This window comes from Eucyclogobius newberryi, unplaced genomic scaffold, assembly GCF_026437365.1.
Source record: "Eucyclogobius newberryi isolate DKJ021-1_F unplaced genomic scaffold, fEucNew1.0.hap1 SCAF_14, whole genome shotgun sequence".
Taxonomy (NCBI): domain Eukaryota; kingdom Metazoa; phylum Chordata; class Actinopteri; order Gobiiformes; family Gobiidae; genus Eucyclogobius; species Eucyclogobius newberryi.
Genome location: NW_027315768.1, coordinates 16481674 through 16499473, shown reverse-complemented (window position 1 = coordinate 16499473; position 17800 = coordinate 16481674). Strand labels below are relative to the sequence as shown.

The 17800-nt window shown below is 38.5% G+C and overlaps 1 protein-coding gene across 2 annotated transcripts in view; it reads left to right on the top strand.

Annotated features, from left to right (window-relative positions):
* Positions 1 to 17800, top strand: part of igsf3 (immunoglobulin superfamily, member 3) — a 107454-nt gene that overhangs the window by 45253 nt on the left and 44401 nt on the right. For both annotated transcript variants that reach the window (XM_072444544.1, XM_072444543.1), the window contains exon 3: positions 15586 to 16005. In XM_072444544.1, the coding sequence (XP_072300645.1) occupies positions 15586 to 16005 (420 nt within the window). The remainder of the gene's footprint in view (positions 1 to 15585; positions 16006 to 17800) is intronic.

Here is a 17800-nt window from a genome sequence, read left to right as displayed (position 1 = left end):
TAGATTTAATATTTGTTTTGAAATACTGGGTGATAAAAGATTGATCTCAAAGCACATATTTGCAGAAGATGGATTCAAACAGATGTTTCAAGGAGATTTTTCTTTTTCTTTTTCTTTAGAGAAGTTTTAGAAAGTATAAATTGAACCATGCATTTCTTAAGACGCATATATATGTTATTATAGCATATTTTAAACACAATTTGACCAACTTGACCTGCTTCATCATTTAATGTGGGTTCGATCATACTTCATACTTTTTCATATTTTGGGTGGAATTAGAATATCAATTTTATATTCTAATTTATATTCTAAATAGCAAAGTTATGTGCAAAAATATTTCATCTGGAATAAATATAAATTTTTGTCAACATCGCCCACATCCCCCTATAATTGCAATGGTTATTTACATGCTTATCAAATTATTTAAAGCACACAGCCTCCAGCCTTCTCTTCTGCATTTTTAATTTATCCTTTGCATGACATGGTAGAAAATGTTGCTAAATAAAAAATAATATTTGTCTACTATATTATTCTACTGTGTTCTATTCATCTTTATTATCGTCCTGCACACCTACCCAAAACGTACTCTCTATTTATACATTTGGACTGAACCCAACTTTCGGGGCTCGCTGCGCTGCTCTGTGGTGCGCCTTTTACACTTCAGCTGTTTTGTTGTCATCAAAGGGTGCAAGCCAATATTCCCAGTAAACATGTTGACACAAACTCTCCCCTCGTGTGCCTTGGAAACACGGCCAAAGACGAGATAAAATTAGACAAAGAGGAAACTGCAGCTAAAATGGTGTTACTAGCTTATCACAGCTAATTGCAATATAGCGATTCTGGGCCGTCTCTTTTTATTCATATGTCATATGAGTTATTTGCAACACCTCTTCACATTTTACAACAAAGCGTCTGGGGATGAGTCAGTGTGTTAATACTGCTTTTTACTCCACTGGTGGAGCTGACACCATCACAAAGGCATCAATCAAATCACAATGAATTTGAATGGTAATTATATATGGCATTTTTATGGAACGCAGAAATACTCGCATCATCATTGTCAGTGATGGCTCCTCACTGTTGTTTTGAATATTACCACGATGTGTTTTTGTGATTTATGAAGCTGTCAGAGATACAGATAATGAGTTTGTGCTGTTTGCAGGTTCAAAGTTGAACTAGTGAACTATTGATTCACTCTGTGAAAAGTGGCGCATACAAACATTTTCACAAATCAAATTGAAGACCACTACGAGCCACTGATGCTCTAACCCTAAAGCATGATTACTCCAATAAATCCTTTACTAAATAAAGATATTTTTATTTAACCCTCTACATTCCACATGTTACCAAAACAAGTAAAAGTTCCCCACGTGTATCGCTGCAGAGATCAATAAGTTGTTAATTTGTCATTTGCTGAACGATCGGTCGATAGTAATTATTGTGGCAGGATTAAGTACATGCACTTAAGATAACTTGCATTGATGGCTTTATTCGGTTAATCAATAATTGATTTGTAAAGGTCACATTAGACTCATAGGTAAAATTGTCTACAATTTTAAGATATGATGCAAAGTTTACAGACCACAGACAGTGCATTTTCCATGCACTCTTGTATAGGGTGAAAATCAAATAAAAAGAAGAAATGTGTGCAAACTCGTGGAGAAGCATATCGACTTAAAATAGGGCCAAATATTTCTGTGCAGAAGCCTTTATCGATTGCTGTGGGATTAATTGTAAACTGGACTTGAATGACAGTTCTGTAGTAAACCCGTTGCAGTTACCTCCATCAGTGTTGTACCAGCATGTGAGTGCAGCTGTCCCCTGGAGCTCTCCACACACAGTATATGGCCTTGTTTACGTGGTTTGCTTCACAGCTAATCACGAGACACTTCCTGCTTTCTCTTCCACCTTTGTCTATAATGAGCTCTAAAATCCATAGGGTGCTTCCTTTGTTATTCCCATGTCTGCGTTCCTCTCCCTCTGACACACACAAAAAGCAGATGTTACAGTTTAAGTCTTAAAATAAAATAGAATAAATACTGGTTATTGTAGAGTGTTGCAGAGTTGACAGGGGCTTGATGCAACACATCCGGCCATGTTTGGCGAGCATGACGTGGAGGAAGTGACAATAGAAGCTGTGAAAAACAGCCAAGTGATAATTGGGTACAGAAGTCTACTTTTGTAATAAAAAGGAATCTCTCCAAATCAGTCATGTGCAATCTTCTCACAGCACGTAATTGGCTAATCCTGGATTAAACCTGGTCGACACCTGGATGAAGAATTTTTAAAGGAGATTGAAAGGAATATGATTAAAAGAAGATCCTGATTAGATATACCCAGACCAAACCAGCATGACCATGACAGAGTACAATCCGGACATTTATTTGACCAATCCGTCAATGCCACTGGAGCAACCTGTCAGGAGCAGTGACCCATGTCCAGACCGTGAGCTGGGCTTGATCAGGACCACCAAGCACGTTTCAGGTTGATGGGGAAACAAGAGCCTACCTAGACACGGGGAGAACAAGCAAACGTATCCAGGTCCAAATAATGCTGGGCAATATGGAGATAAACATTTAAGCCTGATCTTATCCCTGTCACAGTTTGCTAATTTGGAAAATCAGAGAATTATGAAGTCTCAGGAGGAGCAGATGAAATTAGTTTGCGTTTACTTTCATCTGAGTCCAAATAGATGTCCTGGTCATACGGGTACTTTTGAGTTAGCGCTACGGCCACGCCCCCTTTTGGGTGAAAACAACCCGTGTTAAAAGATAAGCAGGAGATACAAATCGTTAAACAGTTTTCGTTTTGCTCCAAAATCCCCAAAAACATTGACACTGGCGACACAGCAGCCGTGGATGGAGAAGAACATTTTAATAATTTGTATCTCCTGCCTATCTGTTAACACTGTTTGTTTTCACCCAAAAGGGGGCGGGGCCGCTCTGGTGGCACAGGAAGTGACATGTCCAGAGACATCTATACTCTCCCCCAATTTACTAAAGCAGTACGACATTGAGACCAAATTAGAACAGCAAAACATTAGTAAATACTACCAGTAAATGTCCACTGCACTAGATTATGTATTTAAGTTGAAAAAAAAGAAAGACAATTATGAGATGAGCCTGAGGACTCGGCAAAGGAAACTATCAGAAGGACCCTTAAATTAAGTGGAGAGTCCTTTTCTGCTCTATCCTTGAGACCTTTGCATTAATGGACAGACACTTACCCTGCTCTACTCTTCTATTAGCAAGAGGGACCACACACACACACGCACACGCGCACACACACACACACACACACACACACACACACACACACCAAATCTCATAATGGCATCTGCATGATCTCTCATATCCTCTCCCCACAGACCACTTTTAATTTTTTTTTTTACAAGATGGCATGCTGTGTGCTAGGATAGGATTATTTCCATTCAGACAGATAAGTTTTAATTTGTATCGGGTTCTTTAGGCAATGTACATAAGAAGAGATTAGCATTCATTGGAAATCCAATAAATATTAACATTATTTAGCCTACACAGAATCAACGTGGATGGGAGCGGTTGTGCGCCTCTGCTTACAGCCTGATTACATCTCATCAAAAGCAGTAATTAAAATCTTCCCTCCTTTTCATAGGGGTGATTGCGCTGGCAGTAGTTCCACATGTACACAACTTAAACACACAGGATTGAAGTCTTTTATGAATGATTATGGTGACTTTGATCTGGACACGTTATACACCGTGACAAACAAATGGGAAGTACAATTGAAGTCTCTTGATTTTGAATCCCAGGCATCCTTGTAACACATCTGGAGAAGTCCGGAGCGACGTTTCGGGGCCATTTCTAAATTACCTATTTGAATCTTTGACCTGCTGTCAACTGGAACAAAAGGGGTCTGACAGGTTCTGAGGCAAAGATTTCAGTTGTTTTGAGCACTCCGACTTCTCTGCATCGCCACTGTAGTATAATGTATATTACTTTATAAGCAAACTCCAATATGTCATTAAAACTGTGTATATTGTAAATTAGAGCTGCAAAACTTTGAAAGAATATTAAATTGTGATTTTTCTGATCTTTATTGCGATTAGATTCAGGATTTGCATTTTCACCCGTCCAGGAGAATTGAAAAAAAACTGTAATAAAATTCACTTATAAACTAATAAAAGAATCACATGTATTCCTGAAAATGTTTGTACAAATCTAAACTAGCTGTTAGCTGTAATTATTCAGATTAAGACCAAATATGTTAGCTTTACGAAAAATTCAAAAGCCTTTATAAGGGTGTGTGGCTATTGACTTAAAATACGCACCAACGTGTTTCGTCCCAGCGTGGCCTTCCTCAGGGTGCAGAAGGTGTTACACGTTGGTGCGTAAGTCCTAGGTAAGTTTAAAGTTAATAGCCATGCTGTGATAGACTTTTGAATTTTTGTGTGCTTACAGTGCCTTGGATTTTTGTTCTATTATTCTACACTTTTTACCCAAGTTGACTGGGCTTTTGTCCAACTGAGTTTCTGTTTTAATACTATTTTTTTGGACACTATGTACCCAATAAGTTCTGAAAACTGTTGTGGATTTTCTATTGAAAACTCTGTCCCCAAGTGAAGTCAAGAAACCAGTTAACACCAGTAAATGGGTACACGCCCATGATAGATTAGCTTCATAACAGATCAGTTGTTGGTTATCCTATCTTAACAACACAATGTTTATTTTAATGGGCTGCGGACATTTAGTAACTGGACTTTGAGATTTCCAAACGCAGTGGTGGCATGACTTTTTTCCAGTACGAGACCAAATATGTATTTTGATGAATTGTGCGGCCCTATTGTAAATCAGACTTGCATGCATCTGTGCCATAAACATCTCAGTGGCACAAAACCGTCCATAAGATCCCAGCATGTCTTACAGCTGTACTGCATAACACGTAGATCTATGAGAAACTGACAAGAACATCCACCCAGCACTCCACTTCGGCTCAGATTTGGATTCCATCTTATCTGATCATGTGCATGTGTTGTATTATGGATGTGGCCCTGCTGCGCCTCCAGATCCCACACCACAGCACTTTGAGTCAGTTTTCTACCTGCTCCTTTCTTCCCTGTTCAAGAGCCTCCCCGGTGTCAGTTTTATCTCAGACACCAGTCATTGCCGGACATCTTTCCTGCTACTACTGAGCTGTCGTCTTAATGGCACCGTCTCATGGGGAGGCTGATTAGAAGCACGGCACAGTGAGAATTCTTTTTTTATTGTTGAAATTATTATTAGAGTGAGAATTTTCCAGCATGTTTTTTTTGCAGAGCTTCACGTGTCATGGTTTGGAATTGATGTTGTCACTTAATAACATGATTTTTAGGGATGATATGTCAGATTTGCACAGATATCGGTATCGGTCTGGCATTGAAAACTTTGACACTGATTTTTTTCCTGCAATGACCCAGTCTGTTTGTATCACTGCCAGTTTGTCCTCTGTGCATCAGATTTGTCTTTTTGAACAGACTTGTGCGTAAAATGGAAATAAAGGGGGATGTGTTAAGTTGAAGATGATAGAGACATGAGCTGGGTGGGTGGGGCTGAGAGATGCTGGGATAGGCCTGTATAATTAGGGCTTCTGGGTAATTAGAGGTGTGGTTGAAGAGTGGAGGCGTGGTGGTTGCAGGAGGAGGAGCGGGAGGTTGAGGCGTGGGCCACCTCTTGAATCTCAGTCAATGATTAACCATCATTAACTACATAAAAGTGAAAAGTTCATGTGTGAACTTTACTCAATCTTAACTTAATTTGTGGGCTTTGCTGTGGGTTGTAAAGTCTTAATATTCACATCTGTAAATATCATTTATCGGCCACAGCAGCAAGACAAATATCAGATATCATTATTGGCTCAGAAATGGATATTTCTGAGCCAATAACGGCTCTGATTTTATGATTTTATGTACAACTGACAAATAGTGCAAATAATCTATCATTAAATATGTCCCTAGGTCTGGATGATATGTGATAAAACTCAAGTAGTGATCTAAAAAAAAAAATCACATCAGTCACTACTGCCTCATGGTCATGCTCTGAATGAGTGACAGGTGGATTTAACCGACAATGAAGTGACACGCAGAAGAAGATGAGTCTACCCTTCTAGAACATTTATCTGTCTCACACAATGACACTTGTGCTTTTTTCAAAATGAAAAATCCATCCAGTACTTTAGACATAACTTTAAAAGCATATGGGATTTAAGTTTGCATCCAATCCTAAATTCAATAACCTATTATTGTAGCTGATGGTAATGGCAGTTTCTATGGCAACAGAGAAGTCAGCCTAAAACTCTAATAATTATTGGTTGTACAATGTGTTCAAATTAAAAGTTACTTGCCAATGTTTCTTCACTTTTTTTTTTTTTTTTTTTGGGGGGGGGAAAAAGAGAGTAGACAATGCTATTTAACTACCACTGGCAATACAGGCAAACACTGTAACTATACTTTATGTGCATTATTGTGTAAGAATAAACACACAAACATCAATTTGGAGTGCAACAATGAATCAACTAATTGTGACTAGCTGACTATAAATAATAATCAAAAGTTTGAACACACACACACACACACTAGGGCAGGGTATTGCCTAGTACCTCACGATGCAATACATCGGGATACGTACATGGTCCACAATATGATATGAATTCCAATACACAATATAACAACGATGGCATTATTACATCAAAAGGAATACGCTCAGATTTTTGGAATACAACACTTTATTCACCTAGAATCCTTCAGTCAAACAATATTTCAACCTTTATTTTACTGATAATGTATTTCAAAAGTCTAAAGGTATACAATATAATAATTTGACTTGTCAACTAATCGAAAAAACTTAGACTTCGACTACTAAAATAATCATAAGTGACAGCCCTAGATTGGAGCATGTAGCATTCTTTTTTTATTGAGTTTCACCAGGGGTTCTACAATAATAAACTGTGCATGCTGACACATTTTTAGCAGATGCAGCAGTAGCTTCAGCAGTTTGAACTGCTGTTGTATGCCAGTTGAATAACATTCTCTCCCACATGCATCGCTTCTGATGGCTGAGAACACAATTAAGTTTAAGCTTCTAGCACAGCTTCAAGAACAACATGCTAAACTGCGTCCAGTACAGTAAAGTTTCCACAACACGACTATAGAATGATCCATTATCACCTGTCAGTGCTCATAATGTTATTGCTGATCAGTGAATAGCCAGCTGAATTGTGTTAATGGGGCTCTTTTTGGCACCGTCTGCAGCTCTATTGCCCCAATGTCCATTCTAATCAAGCATATGTCCGGCACATTATGAGTGGATTGTAAGGTTACGCTCAGTGTACTCCTAACGTCTGGTACAAATGTAGAATTTTTAAAGGATCTGTCAAAAAGACAGGGCTTCCAGATGAGTCAGGTTCTCGTACAACGGACAAAATGGCACATAATTGAATACTTCTTTAGCCTGTATTGCTAGGTTTTTGTTGCTAGATTGCATTTAGAATTGGCTTTAGTGCAGTCTATAATCCTGAAAAATAAAAGAAAGTATGCAGTGTAATGTGGTGATATGTAATTTCAGATAGCGCCAGCGCTTGCGGCCATTATTCTGAAATTACTGAGAAGTTGACTGCGTAACTTGTATTGAGTCTGGGCACATGCTGCAGTTCTTTTGGCAGAAGCTTTAAAGGAGAGAGATTGTACGAGGCCTTTTTGTCGACATACAGTATCCCTGTTTTCCACTTCCTCCCACTTTGCCCTCCTCTTCTCTCTGAGTGTCCCAGGCGAACCTCTTTAGCACCTGACTCACAAACAGCTCTCAGTGAGCAGAACAAAGACGTGGTGGATATGACTCGTCTGATAATGGATCATAAGCATTAAAGCACATCAGTGTTTTTACATCTATTTCGCCTGTTCGCTTCATGTGCTAATGTCATTCTGTTCTTAAATTTGAGGTCACATGACGTGTGAAGTGTTGTCGAGGGGCGCCCACGTGCTCCGTTTCCCTCTCAGCACTATTCTCAATTTCACCAAGTAATTAACAATAATTAGCCTCCTGGCTTTGCCAAATGGCCATTTGTTTTGCAGAAACACACGAGCAAACGCAGCCACTTAGGTCCATTATGCTCCAGAGCACTTGGATGCAACTGTACACCAGTCACGATTCAAGCAGCTCTTGTTTGGACAAGAGTCAGTGTGGAGACAGATTTTACAAATGTTTTTTCCTGTTTTACAGCTCCTTATTAGCATTATAATCTTTCATCAAATTTGGCCTACCGGAAATGTTGTGGCATGTTTCTTTGGGAAACAACCCAACTTAGTTTTATATTGGTGCACAAAGTAGTTTAAATACCTGGACATAAAGTCCAGACAGTCTTTTCATTTGCAGATTGAAAGTGTTGCCTGGCAACAGCCAAAAAGAATGAGCAAAGACCAACCCATGATAGGCTCAATCTCATGGAACATCAATTTAAATATAAAAACCTCTCCATCTAGATTTTTTTTGCAACAGTACCATCAAGTAATCATAATGGACCGCATCCACATTTAAGATTCCCGAGAACATGAGCAAAGCATCATAATAATAATAAAAAGCTCTTATGTATATATATGTCAGTCGGAGCCTACTGATTGTACCTGTCAAACATCGTGGCTCAAAGCCTAATCACAGGGGAACATAATCCTCACAGATGCCACTGTAATCTACAACCCGTCCACACAGAAGAAAAAAGAACACAAGTTTAGAAATGTCTCTGCTTTTAAAACTTAAAAATCCCACCAACCAACACTGCGGTTTGATGTTGCTCACTTCTTGCACAGGTCAGACAAGTTTGCATGTAAAGTGTATTAGAGATCATAATATTTCCATAATTTTATTACTCCTTACACACTTCTTTGCCGCTGTAACTGGACTTAAAAGGGCAGCTCGAGAAGGCGACAAGCGTCAGTCACTTCACAGGGCCTGGGGAGGAGAGGTCTTAGATCAGGGATGGAGAAGATGAAAGCACAAAATGCAGCTGAGGTAGAGCGGTATGTTTTAAAAGATTTATTACGGATTGATAGCTCGTGTGTCACTCAAACAAGCAATGTTTTTTTCTCCTGTGGCGCATCGGTAATCTCCACAGACTTATTACTTCATCATGTGGACTAGATTAGAAAAATAGATGCACTACACAAACATTTTTATCTTTGGAATACCAGAAAAACAGGCCGTAACCCCCTTTTCACCTTCAGCGAGGCGTTAATTTGCTTACCTGACTTGAATTTAATCATGTTATTGATCTGCGCGGATTTATAGCGGAGCCTATATAGCAAAAGGACCAATCGATTGTGGGTCTGTGTAGCACTTTCAGTTTTTTTTCATGCATGCCCCTTTGTTATGGCGGGCAATAAATACAGATTGTAAAGTTATTAGCCATTGGAAGTTCTTCAGGCCTTTCATATTGTGCTGGTTGGTTTGTAATTGTGTTAGCAAGATATCGCAAAGCAAAGATTAGCTTTTGATTACATTTTCAAGAAAGGTCAGTAAAGAGGTTTTTAGAATAGGGTTTGTTGTGGGTCCAGAGCACAATTTTCAAAGATATTGTACAAAATATATTGCCAAAAATTGAGTTAGTTAAAGTGTAACATAGGCCGGTCCATCCAGAACAATCAAAGATGCGCCACTTATAATAGTCTCATATTCCATTCGGACTCCAATTGTTGAAATTGAAATATATTTTTAGATGGATTAGCTGTTGTGAAAGAAGTAAAAGTACATTCAAAAGTATTGAAGTACACTTTTAAAAAATGTACTTTAATAGTAAAAAATAAAAGATGAAAGAATGCAATGATTTTGATTATTTTTTTTAATTGCAAAATTTTGGTCAACAGTAGCAATTACTCTCAATTTCCTAATTTTCTAGTGCATTTTATGTATATTTTTCTTTGCTTGTTCAAAGCTTTTAGGAAGAATGTCACCATGAATGTCAAAAATGATGTTGTTAAAAAATGTAGTGCAGTACAGATTCCCGTTCTCAGATGCAGTGAAGTAAAAGCTAAGTATCCATTGTAAAAAAAACAATAACTTAAGTTAAATACAAATAGCTATAAAATGTACTGTAAGTTTACATTTGTACTTGTTACTGTTGAGACTGTAACTATCCAACACTGGAGGTCATCACAGTCAATCTGTCATTTCCATTTGTTGGTAATGTACCTTATATTATTTGGAATAATTTGGTCCAGTTCTTACAATTTGGAGAAATTAAAACTTCATGGTAGAAAGAAGCTAATAAAATTTGCCTTTTTAAAAGACAATAAATATGCATGACTGACCGTTTATATTGACAAGCTTGTATTCAATTACTGTAATTTAGATGCAAAATTAGTGTAGTGTTTTGTTTAGCATCATTTGTGCCCACAGCAGTTGGCATCGTTTCCAGGGCAAGTGGGATAAATTAGCAAAACAATGTTATCTGCTAATTCTCTAAGGGAAGGCTTTTAATGTGTGTATATGTGAAATCTGTTGGTGGTGAGATCTAACGGCGCTTGAAGATATGCATATACTTTTAACTGTAACATTGTCTCTGATGTGGCCCACATATGCATGCTAATTATGCATGTGATTAGCAACAGTAAACAAAGGCTAATTCAGCAGCAGGCTAGCGACATGTAATGTGTTTGTGGCTCTCTGCTGCGAAATGCCATGTCAATCTGTTGTCAGTCCGGCACAGATTGGGGTCAGCCGGGTGATGGCAGGATGTCTACTGTCTGTGTGCTCGGATTGGCTGGTTCCTCCCAGTTTGGAGGTTTTGAGCGATCTGATTGGCCCGAGGAAGCAGCAGAAGAAGTCTGTGTGTTATCGCTATTAGATGCTCTTGCCACTTCAACACTTTCAAGTCCCAATAGGTGTACGGGGGGAGGTGTGGTTGTTATAGTAACCATACGACTGTTCGCATGTGATCTTGTGGGAGGGTTGCTATGGTGACACCAGGTTGTAGCGTAGGTGTGTTGTTGTGGTAACTGCGTGTCTATTTGCACCACTGCCATTCACTCGGTGTTGAATCAGGACCTTGGCAACACTGGGATCATTAAGATCTATTTTGCAATTGAATTTAACCAATATGCATTTTTGTATTATTTTCAACATTATCCTTTCTCATATCATTTAACACATTTAATCAATTTAAAACAATCTTTTGACTGCAAATTCGTTAAACATTCAAGTCTATTGGGGCCGACCCACGAATTGGAAATCACTGTCTTTGAGCTGCAGTGTTTTTAATTGTCCATTCAGGGACTGCTCTAATAATGTAAGATTATAATGACTTTATAACGAGTCACTCTCAGCATCTAAACTTTAACTCCGAAACAACAATTATTGCAGAGTAGTCTCTGCAAAATTGTGTTGATCACTCCACCAGTTGAAGTGGTGTATTTCTTGAAGTAGAAAATGATGGGCTTACTTCAAACACCAAAGACAGGTCAACCTGACCCTGACTTACAAATTGCCTCATAGTGGCTCAGATGGTTATGAATGATACGTTCAGCTCAATTTCCAGCCCTATAAAACTGCTGCTGGCATAGACACTGTATGACTGACAACTAAATGATAAACAAGCCAACCTGTGCCTGAGAAGTTGCCCCTGCAGCATTGAAGGATGGGTCAAATACAGAGGACAAATTTGCCGACAGGGCTTCAAGTTTGTTCTTTGTTTTTAATTAAAGTAAATAAATATAATCACATACACCATTTGACGTGACCAAATAAAAAAATAAAGGGCGAGGGTTTCTCAGGAGAGTTGTCGGCAAATGCAGGGGGTGACGAGGGACACTTCAAACCTGCCAAAAATACATTTTTAACCATCACAGGGACTCAAAAAGTTGTTTAAAATATGAATTAGTTCTGCTATAATGGTTATTATTCAACCCACTGAATTATTGCGCACCTCCATTTTTGTGCTCATAAATTAAAACAAAAAAAAGTGCTAAAATATATGAATTAATCAAGTTAGTATATAGTCCAAGCATTTATTTTTGCAGAATCCTTCATCACTCTCCCAGAATAGAACTGCATTCTACCACACCTTTGCTTCACAGCGCATTCATCCACACTGTTTATTCACATGCTATAAGTGTTGCATTTATCTCGATCCCCCTGATTGGACAATTCTCCCCCTACCTCTTCTGCTTTTCCATTGTCACATCCTTTGATTGTCGAGTTAAACCCCGCTAACCAGATGTCAACACTACCTCTCCCTGCCTCACATCTACATTTGTCTTTCTTCTCATCCCACACAGGCTTTGTTCACTTTGTTCCATTAGCTCCGTCTGCGCACCGTTTTCGCACGTGTGAGATTAGCGTGACCAGAAAAACACATCAATATGTGCTTATACTACGCTTTGACTGAGGCTTCAGTTTGTGTACTTTTTTTTTGGAAGAATCACATTGACCTCCAAGATTCAGCTGCAGAAATCTCTTAAGAACCTAAGTAGCCGAATCATTTGAACACAACACTCCACTAGCCTAAACCCGTACAAAGCCCCTTTCGGTATTTTCCAGCTTCTTGGTAAATCTCTCAGTCTTTTCCTCGCTATACAAGAATAGTTTTTTTCCTCTATTCATTTTATCCCATTGTAGTCCTAATGCTTGAATGTTATCTCCTGTGGATCCAAATGTAATATTGTTGTGGTGTGGCAGTGGTACAGGTGGTGTACCAGTGATATGTCTTTGTGTACTATTTATGCTGCTCAGGTGTCTTTGGCAGTTCAAGTGCAGTTCAGCATACATCAGAGTCTGTTTTTGCTTTAGGCGCAGATGAGTTGGCCTGTCACGATATTTATTGATTTGACGTTCAATAAATGATAGCTGAAACAATCATTTATGGAAAACATTTGCACTCTAGGCCATGTTCGGATAGTTCTGGAAGTACACGATAAGATTTGAGCTGTAGCGGGTCGAATCATTTATTTAGACTCATTCATTCTGCTATGTGTTTACAGAAGTTTTTGTAGCTCAACGAAAACGGTTTACTGATATTATTGTGTTAGTGGCTTGTTTTAGTTATTGTATAGCGTATCGTGATATTTTCTGTACTGATACATCGCACTTCAAAAGGCCTGGTTTGGTCATAATAATTGAACAATGCTTTGTCCTCTGTAAAAGTACACATACATTCTCATTTGACCCCTTTGCAGTCCACTTGACGCAAAATGCAAGAAATATTTGTTAATAGACTAGATTATGTGAGGAGTTTTATTGTACTCTCCAGTTACAATTTTAAAACTATTTACTAAACATGTTGTATTTTTAGGTTTGGTTTGTTTTTCCAGATAAAAAGAACCACCACAAACCCATAAGTGCTCAGATAGTCTTAAAATACTACTAGAAATACATTTATCTCGACCTTTTGTTATGGCTATTATTTATGGATGAGGTTTTAGGCCCATCTATTGTCTCTATTTTTACTATGTTTGTCTTTCTGGCACAATGCGTCCCCATCCATCTAAAAATACTCCTTTTATCCTTCTATAGAGCTTTGAAATTGTAGTTCTGTATCCATCCTGTTTTCTGAAATGGTCTCACCTTGATGTCTACATTTCGATCTTGCGCTTGTGTTTTTAATCTTCGCTGTTCTCCACCACCTGGCATCACATTCTGGGTCTGTTTGAGATGTAAATATAAAGTTAATTTATTGTTTGTGATTGTGTATGTGTAGTAAGGGTGATCAAAGCGTACTGTGAGGTGTGTAAGGGATGGGAAGGAAGGATGCCGAGCTGTAAAAATGCAGAGAAATGTTTACCAAAGTACAAAGAATATAGGGTGTAATCAGGGGCAGAAGATGTAAGGATGTGTGGAGGAGAGGAATAAAGCGTTACTATGACGGCGTGGGGCTGACATAATAAAGTTACATGGAGGAGGAAGCGCAGGCAGACACCGCCACACAATAGCCTGGCTGTGGTGGCACTTGCTGACATCAAGCTGCTTGTTGTTGTTTTCTTTTGCTCATTTTAAAAACACATGCTTCATAATGACAATATAAAGATGCTACATTTGAATATTGATGGTATAATTTATAGTTTAAAAAAAAGAAAAGAAAAATACTAAAAGTTAAAAATTTAAATCAAAAACTAAAGTGGAAAAAAAATGTGGTGATATTTCTGCACTTTTGTGGTCAGTTTTACAGACTTTTAACATTATTATGACGACAAAACTCCCAAAACTAATATTTACTACGAACGTTTAAAGACACAATATTAATTTCTGTCTGTCTCGCGCTGCACCAATTCAATTATAGAGATGTGTCATGGCAATAGCATAATAGCTATATAGTTCAGTGTATTAAGCTTAAGTGTCTGTTTTCTAATATTATAATTTGTTGTATGTATCAAGTGTGATAATTTACAATTTGAACATACTCGAGGAAAAATGTCCCCAAGTGGTAATTATTCAATTTCTTGCTGTTCTTCACAGGTACAGGTTTTCCCTCAGAATAAACGCTTTGTGTATTATTGATTCATTCTCTAATATTGGAGACTCCTGCCACATTACGCAGGCTTTCAAATTGCTTTTTCAGCCTCTTACTTGCTCAACATTCCTCAGTAATGTTTACTGAGCGTGGACCACCAGTGTAACAATAGAAACCGAGTGATTTGCTTCCTGTTGTGTAACATTTGGCATAAGCTTCCACTCACACCTATTCATACCTCCACAAATGCCCAATACATCCACATCCACCTCCATTCTAATCCATCATGACTCACTGTAGACCATTCAGACCTTGCATAATGGCTGACCACGTTAGATCTAGCCACACAAACTGGATTTTATTGCCGGGTCTGAAAAAGGGCAAAGACTTGATAAACAGTAAATTGTAAATGTAAAATAATTTACACCTGAAACATTTGCAGGAATAGTGTTATGGTGTGTTCTTTTCGTCTTTGGAAACTGCTTACAAATGTATAACTATTACTCCAAAATAAAAAAGGGAAGTGGCTAATCCGATTCCATATTAGGGTCAATTTAGAAGAAGCCGATTAAGCTAATTAATTTGCATTTGTATTAACTAAACGGTCACACACCTAAAGGACAAACACTACTGAAGTATTCTAAACATCATTGTTACTTTATACTCACAGGTAGATCTACTAGAAAGTATGTATAGACCATATGTAATTGTATTTAAAAAGGAGTTGGACTTCGAAACACGTTACCCTTTGTGGCTAAGTGTTTTTTTTTTTTTTTTTCCTTAGTTAATTTTATTGTATTTCTGTTTCTGTCATTTCTTTGTGATTTGAATGCATTTTTCCTGCTGTGTGGAGTACTTTGAATTGCCTTGTATATAAAATGTGCTCTACAAATAAACTTGCCTTGCCTATATAGCGTTCTGCACTCCAATGACTCATTATTGGTATTTCTTTTCTCTTTGAGATTTTACATCAGGACCCCAAGTCAAGGCCCTGCTAAAATGGGTTTAGTTCTCCAAACAACATCACTTTTAAGAGCTGCCTCAAGTCTTAAATCAAGCTCCACAACTCTCCTCAATATGTAATTTACCCTGTCGCTGTCGCACTTAATTTTGACCTCCTCTTCTCTTTTATTTTTGCAGTTATTGCCGACTCCTTGATGGCCTCAGCCCCAGCTCAAACGCTGTCCAAAGTGGAAGGGGACACGCTGCAGCTCACCTGTGAAGTGTCTCGCACCACAGTCCAGCACACACACTTGTCTGTGGGCTGGTACCTGCGCTCCCCGGAGGACCCCCTGGCCCCGCCTCTGGAGCTGGTCACCCTGTCGCGGGACTTTGTGCTGCGCTCCGGTGGGCCGTACAGACAGAGGATGGCCGCGGGGGACCTGAGGCTGGATAAGACCAGTGCCACTGCGTACAGACTCACCATTCACAAGCTGCAGCCGGTGGACCAGGGGCTGCTGTACTGCCAGGCTACAGAGTGGATCCAGGACCCCGATGACAGCTGGTTTGCCATGACACGCAAGCAGAGTGACAAGACCCAGCTCCGCATTCAGCCCACGGGTGAGGACGGGGGTAATGGGAGGTCCAAGGGTTTAAGTACCTTTTATAGCTATTGTATTAAAACCAATAATCACGTAATTTAGGAAGCTCCTATTTCTGTTGTCAATACAAAATCCAATTTATTAGATTAGATTTATTAATTAATCATTTCCTTCACTGAGATCATATGCCAGGATCTGTTTTGTATACTGGTAATATGGAAATTCTAACTATATTTCAAGATCTCTTAAAATATAATCCATAGAATTAATCCAGGACTATTTAACATTACACAATATACCGGTACTGTATACTATACTATATACTATTTTACTTACAGTAACATCCATAGCTATTCTAGAAGATTTGATTTTCTTATAGTCACTGGGATATGAATGACAGATATTTGCTCTGCAATTTTATTATACAGTAATTAGATAGTATCATTGTTTGAATTCTCCTTTTGACAGACTCGCACACACTTGTGGGTTTGTCTCTTTTTGATTACAGATGAGTATCTGGCACTAAGCTCATTATCTCACTAAAAAGGGCTTAACTCAACCTCCGAAGACCCCCCACTTGTATTTGTGTCTGTTTGATGAGCGACATTACAGCACATCCAAGAATCATTGGAGCTACTCTAAACTGTGTGGGCGTGCTCTGAGGAGACTTATAGCTTTTGCATACACTCTGTCTCCATTGGCAACATATGGCCCTGACATCCAAAAACACAAGGGAATTTTGTGTTTTGTTGTGCCTGTGACGCTGTAGAAAACGTAGTGGGCAGAGTATGGATCGAAAGATGAGTGGTCAAGTGTATAGGAGTATGCCTGCAAGATTAATCACAAACAAAATAGAAAACAATTGATGTAATATTTTCAGGCCTGGATACAATTAAAACCAATGCATTGGTGTGCTGTTTATAATTTATAGAGTAAATGTATGTATTAGTACTAGTATTTATCATCTGATTTGTCATTCTAGAAAATAATGCAGGAATTAAGTTTAACTCCTGTGCCAAAAACCAGGTACCAGGAAATCACACACAGAACAAACAGTTTGGCGAGTCAGAGGACTTTGGGGCAGCTAGAATTACACAGTCACAGTTCAAAAAGGCTGTTACCATTAAACTACCTGATTTTACTGTTCATTTTCTAATTCATGGTCATATTTTGATGTAGGTGAGCATTAATTAGGGGTGAACATTGTTTTGAATACCTAATTGTAAGTATATTTTCAATTTACGGTAGGTTTTAAATATCAGGATTCTATGAGTGTACATTTTAAACTCAGGAGCATTTCGATTGAGAGAAGACTGAAATACAAGGTGGCCGCACCACCTTGAATGTGCCTCATCTCGTCAGATCTGGGAAGCTAAACAGGGTTTGGCTTTGCTCGAACTTTGATGGGAAACCTGGGAATAGCTGGTGCCACAGTGCAGCAGCACTGCCTGTTGTACTGTCTGTCATTGTGTGAACAACACACTTTCTTCTCCTTGCCTCCAGCGTTTAAGTACACTGCTGAATGAATGAGTGTGTGTTTGTGAGAGCTAATGCTTCACAGCGGATAAAAATAAGCCCATGGCTAAAACCCGATGGGTTTAAAGCATGTACAGTATATGATGCATGTTCATTGTCTTGACCAAAATAAACAAATGATCAAAACTGTGATACAAAATGAAATATATATACATTGAGGAAAGTAAGTATTTTAACCTGCGATTTTCTTTCACTTAGAAATTTTGGAGGGGTCTGAAAGTTTCATTATATATGCATTTCCACTGTGAGAGACAGAATCTAAAAGAAATAAAATTAAA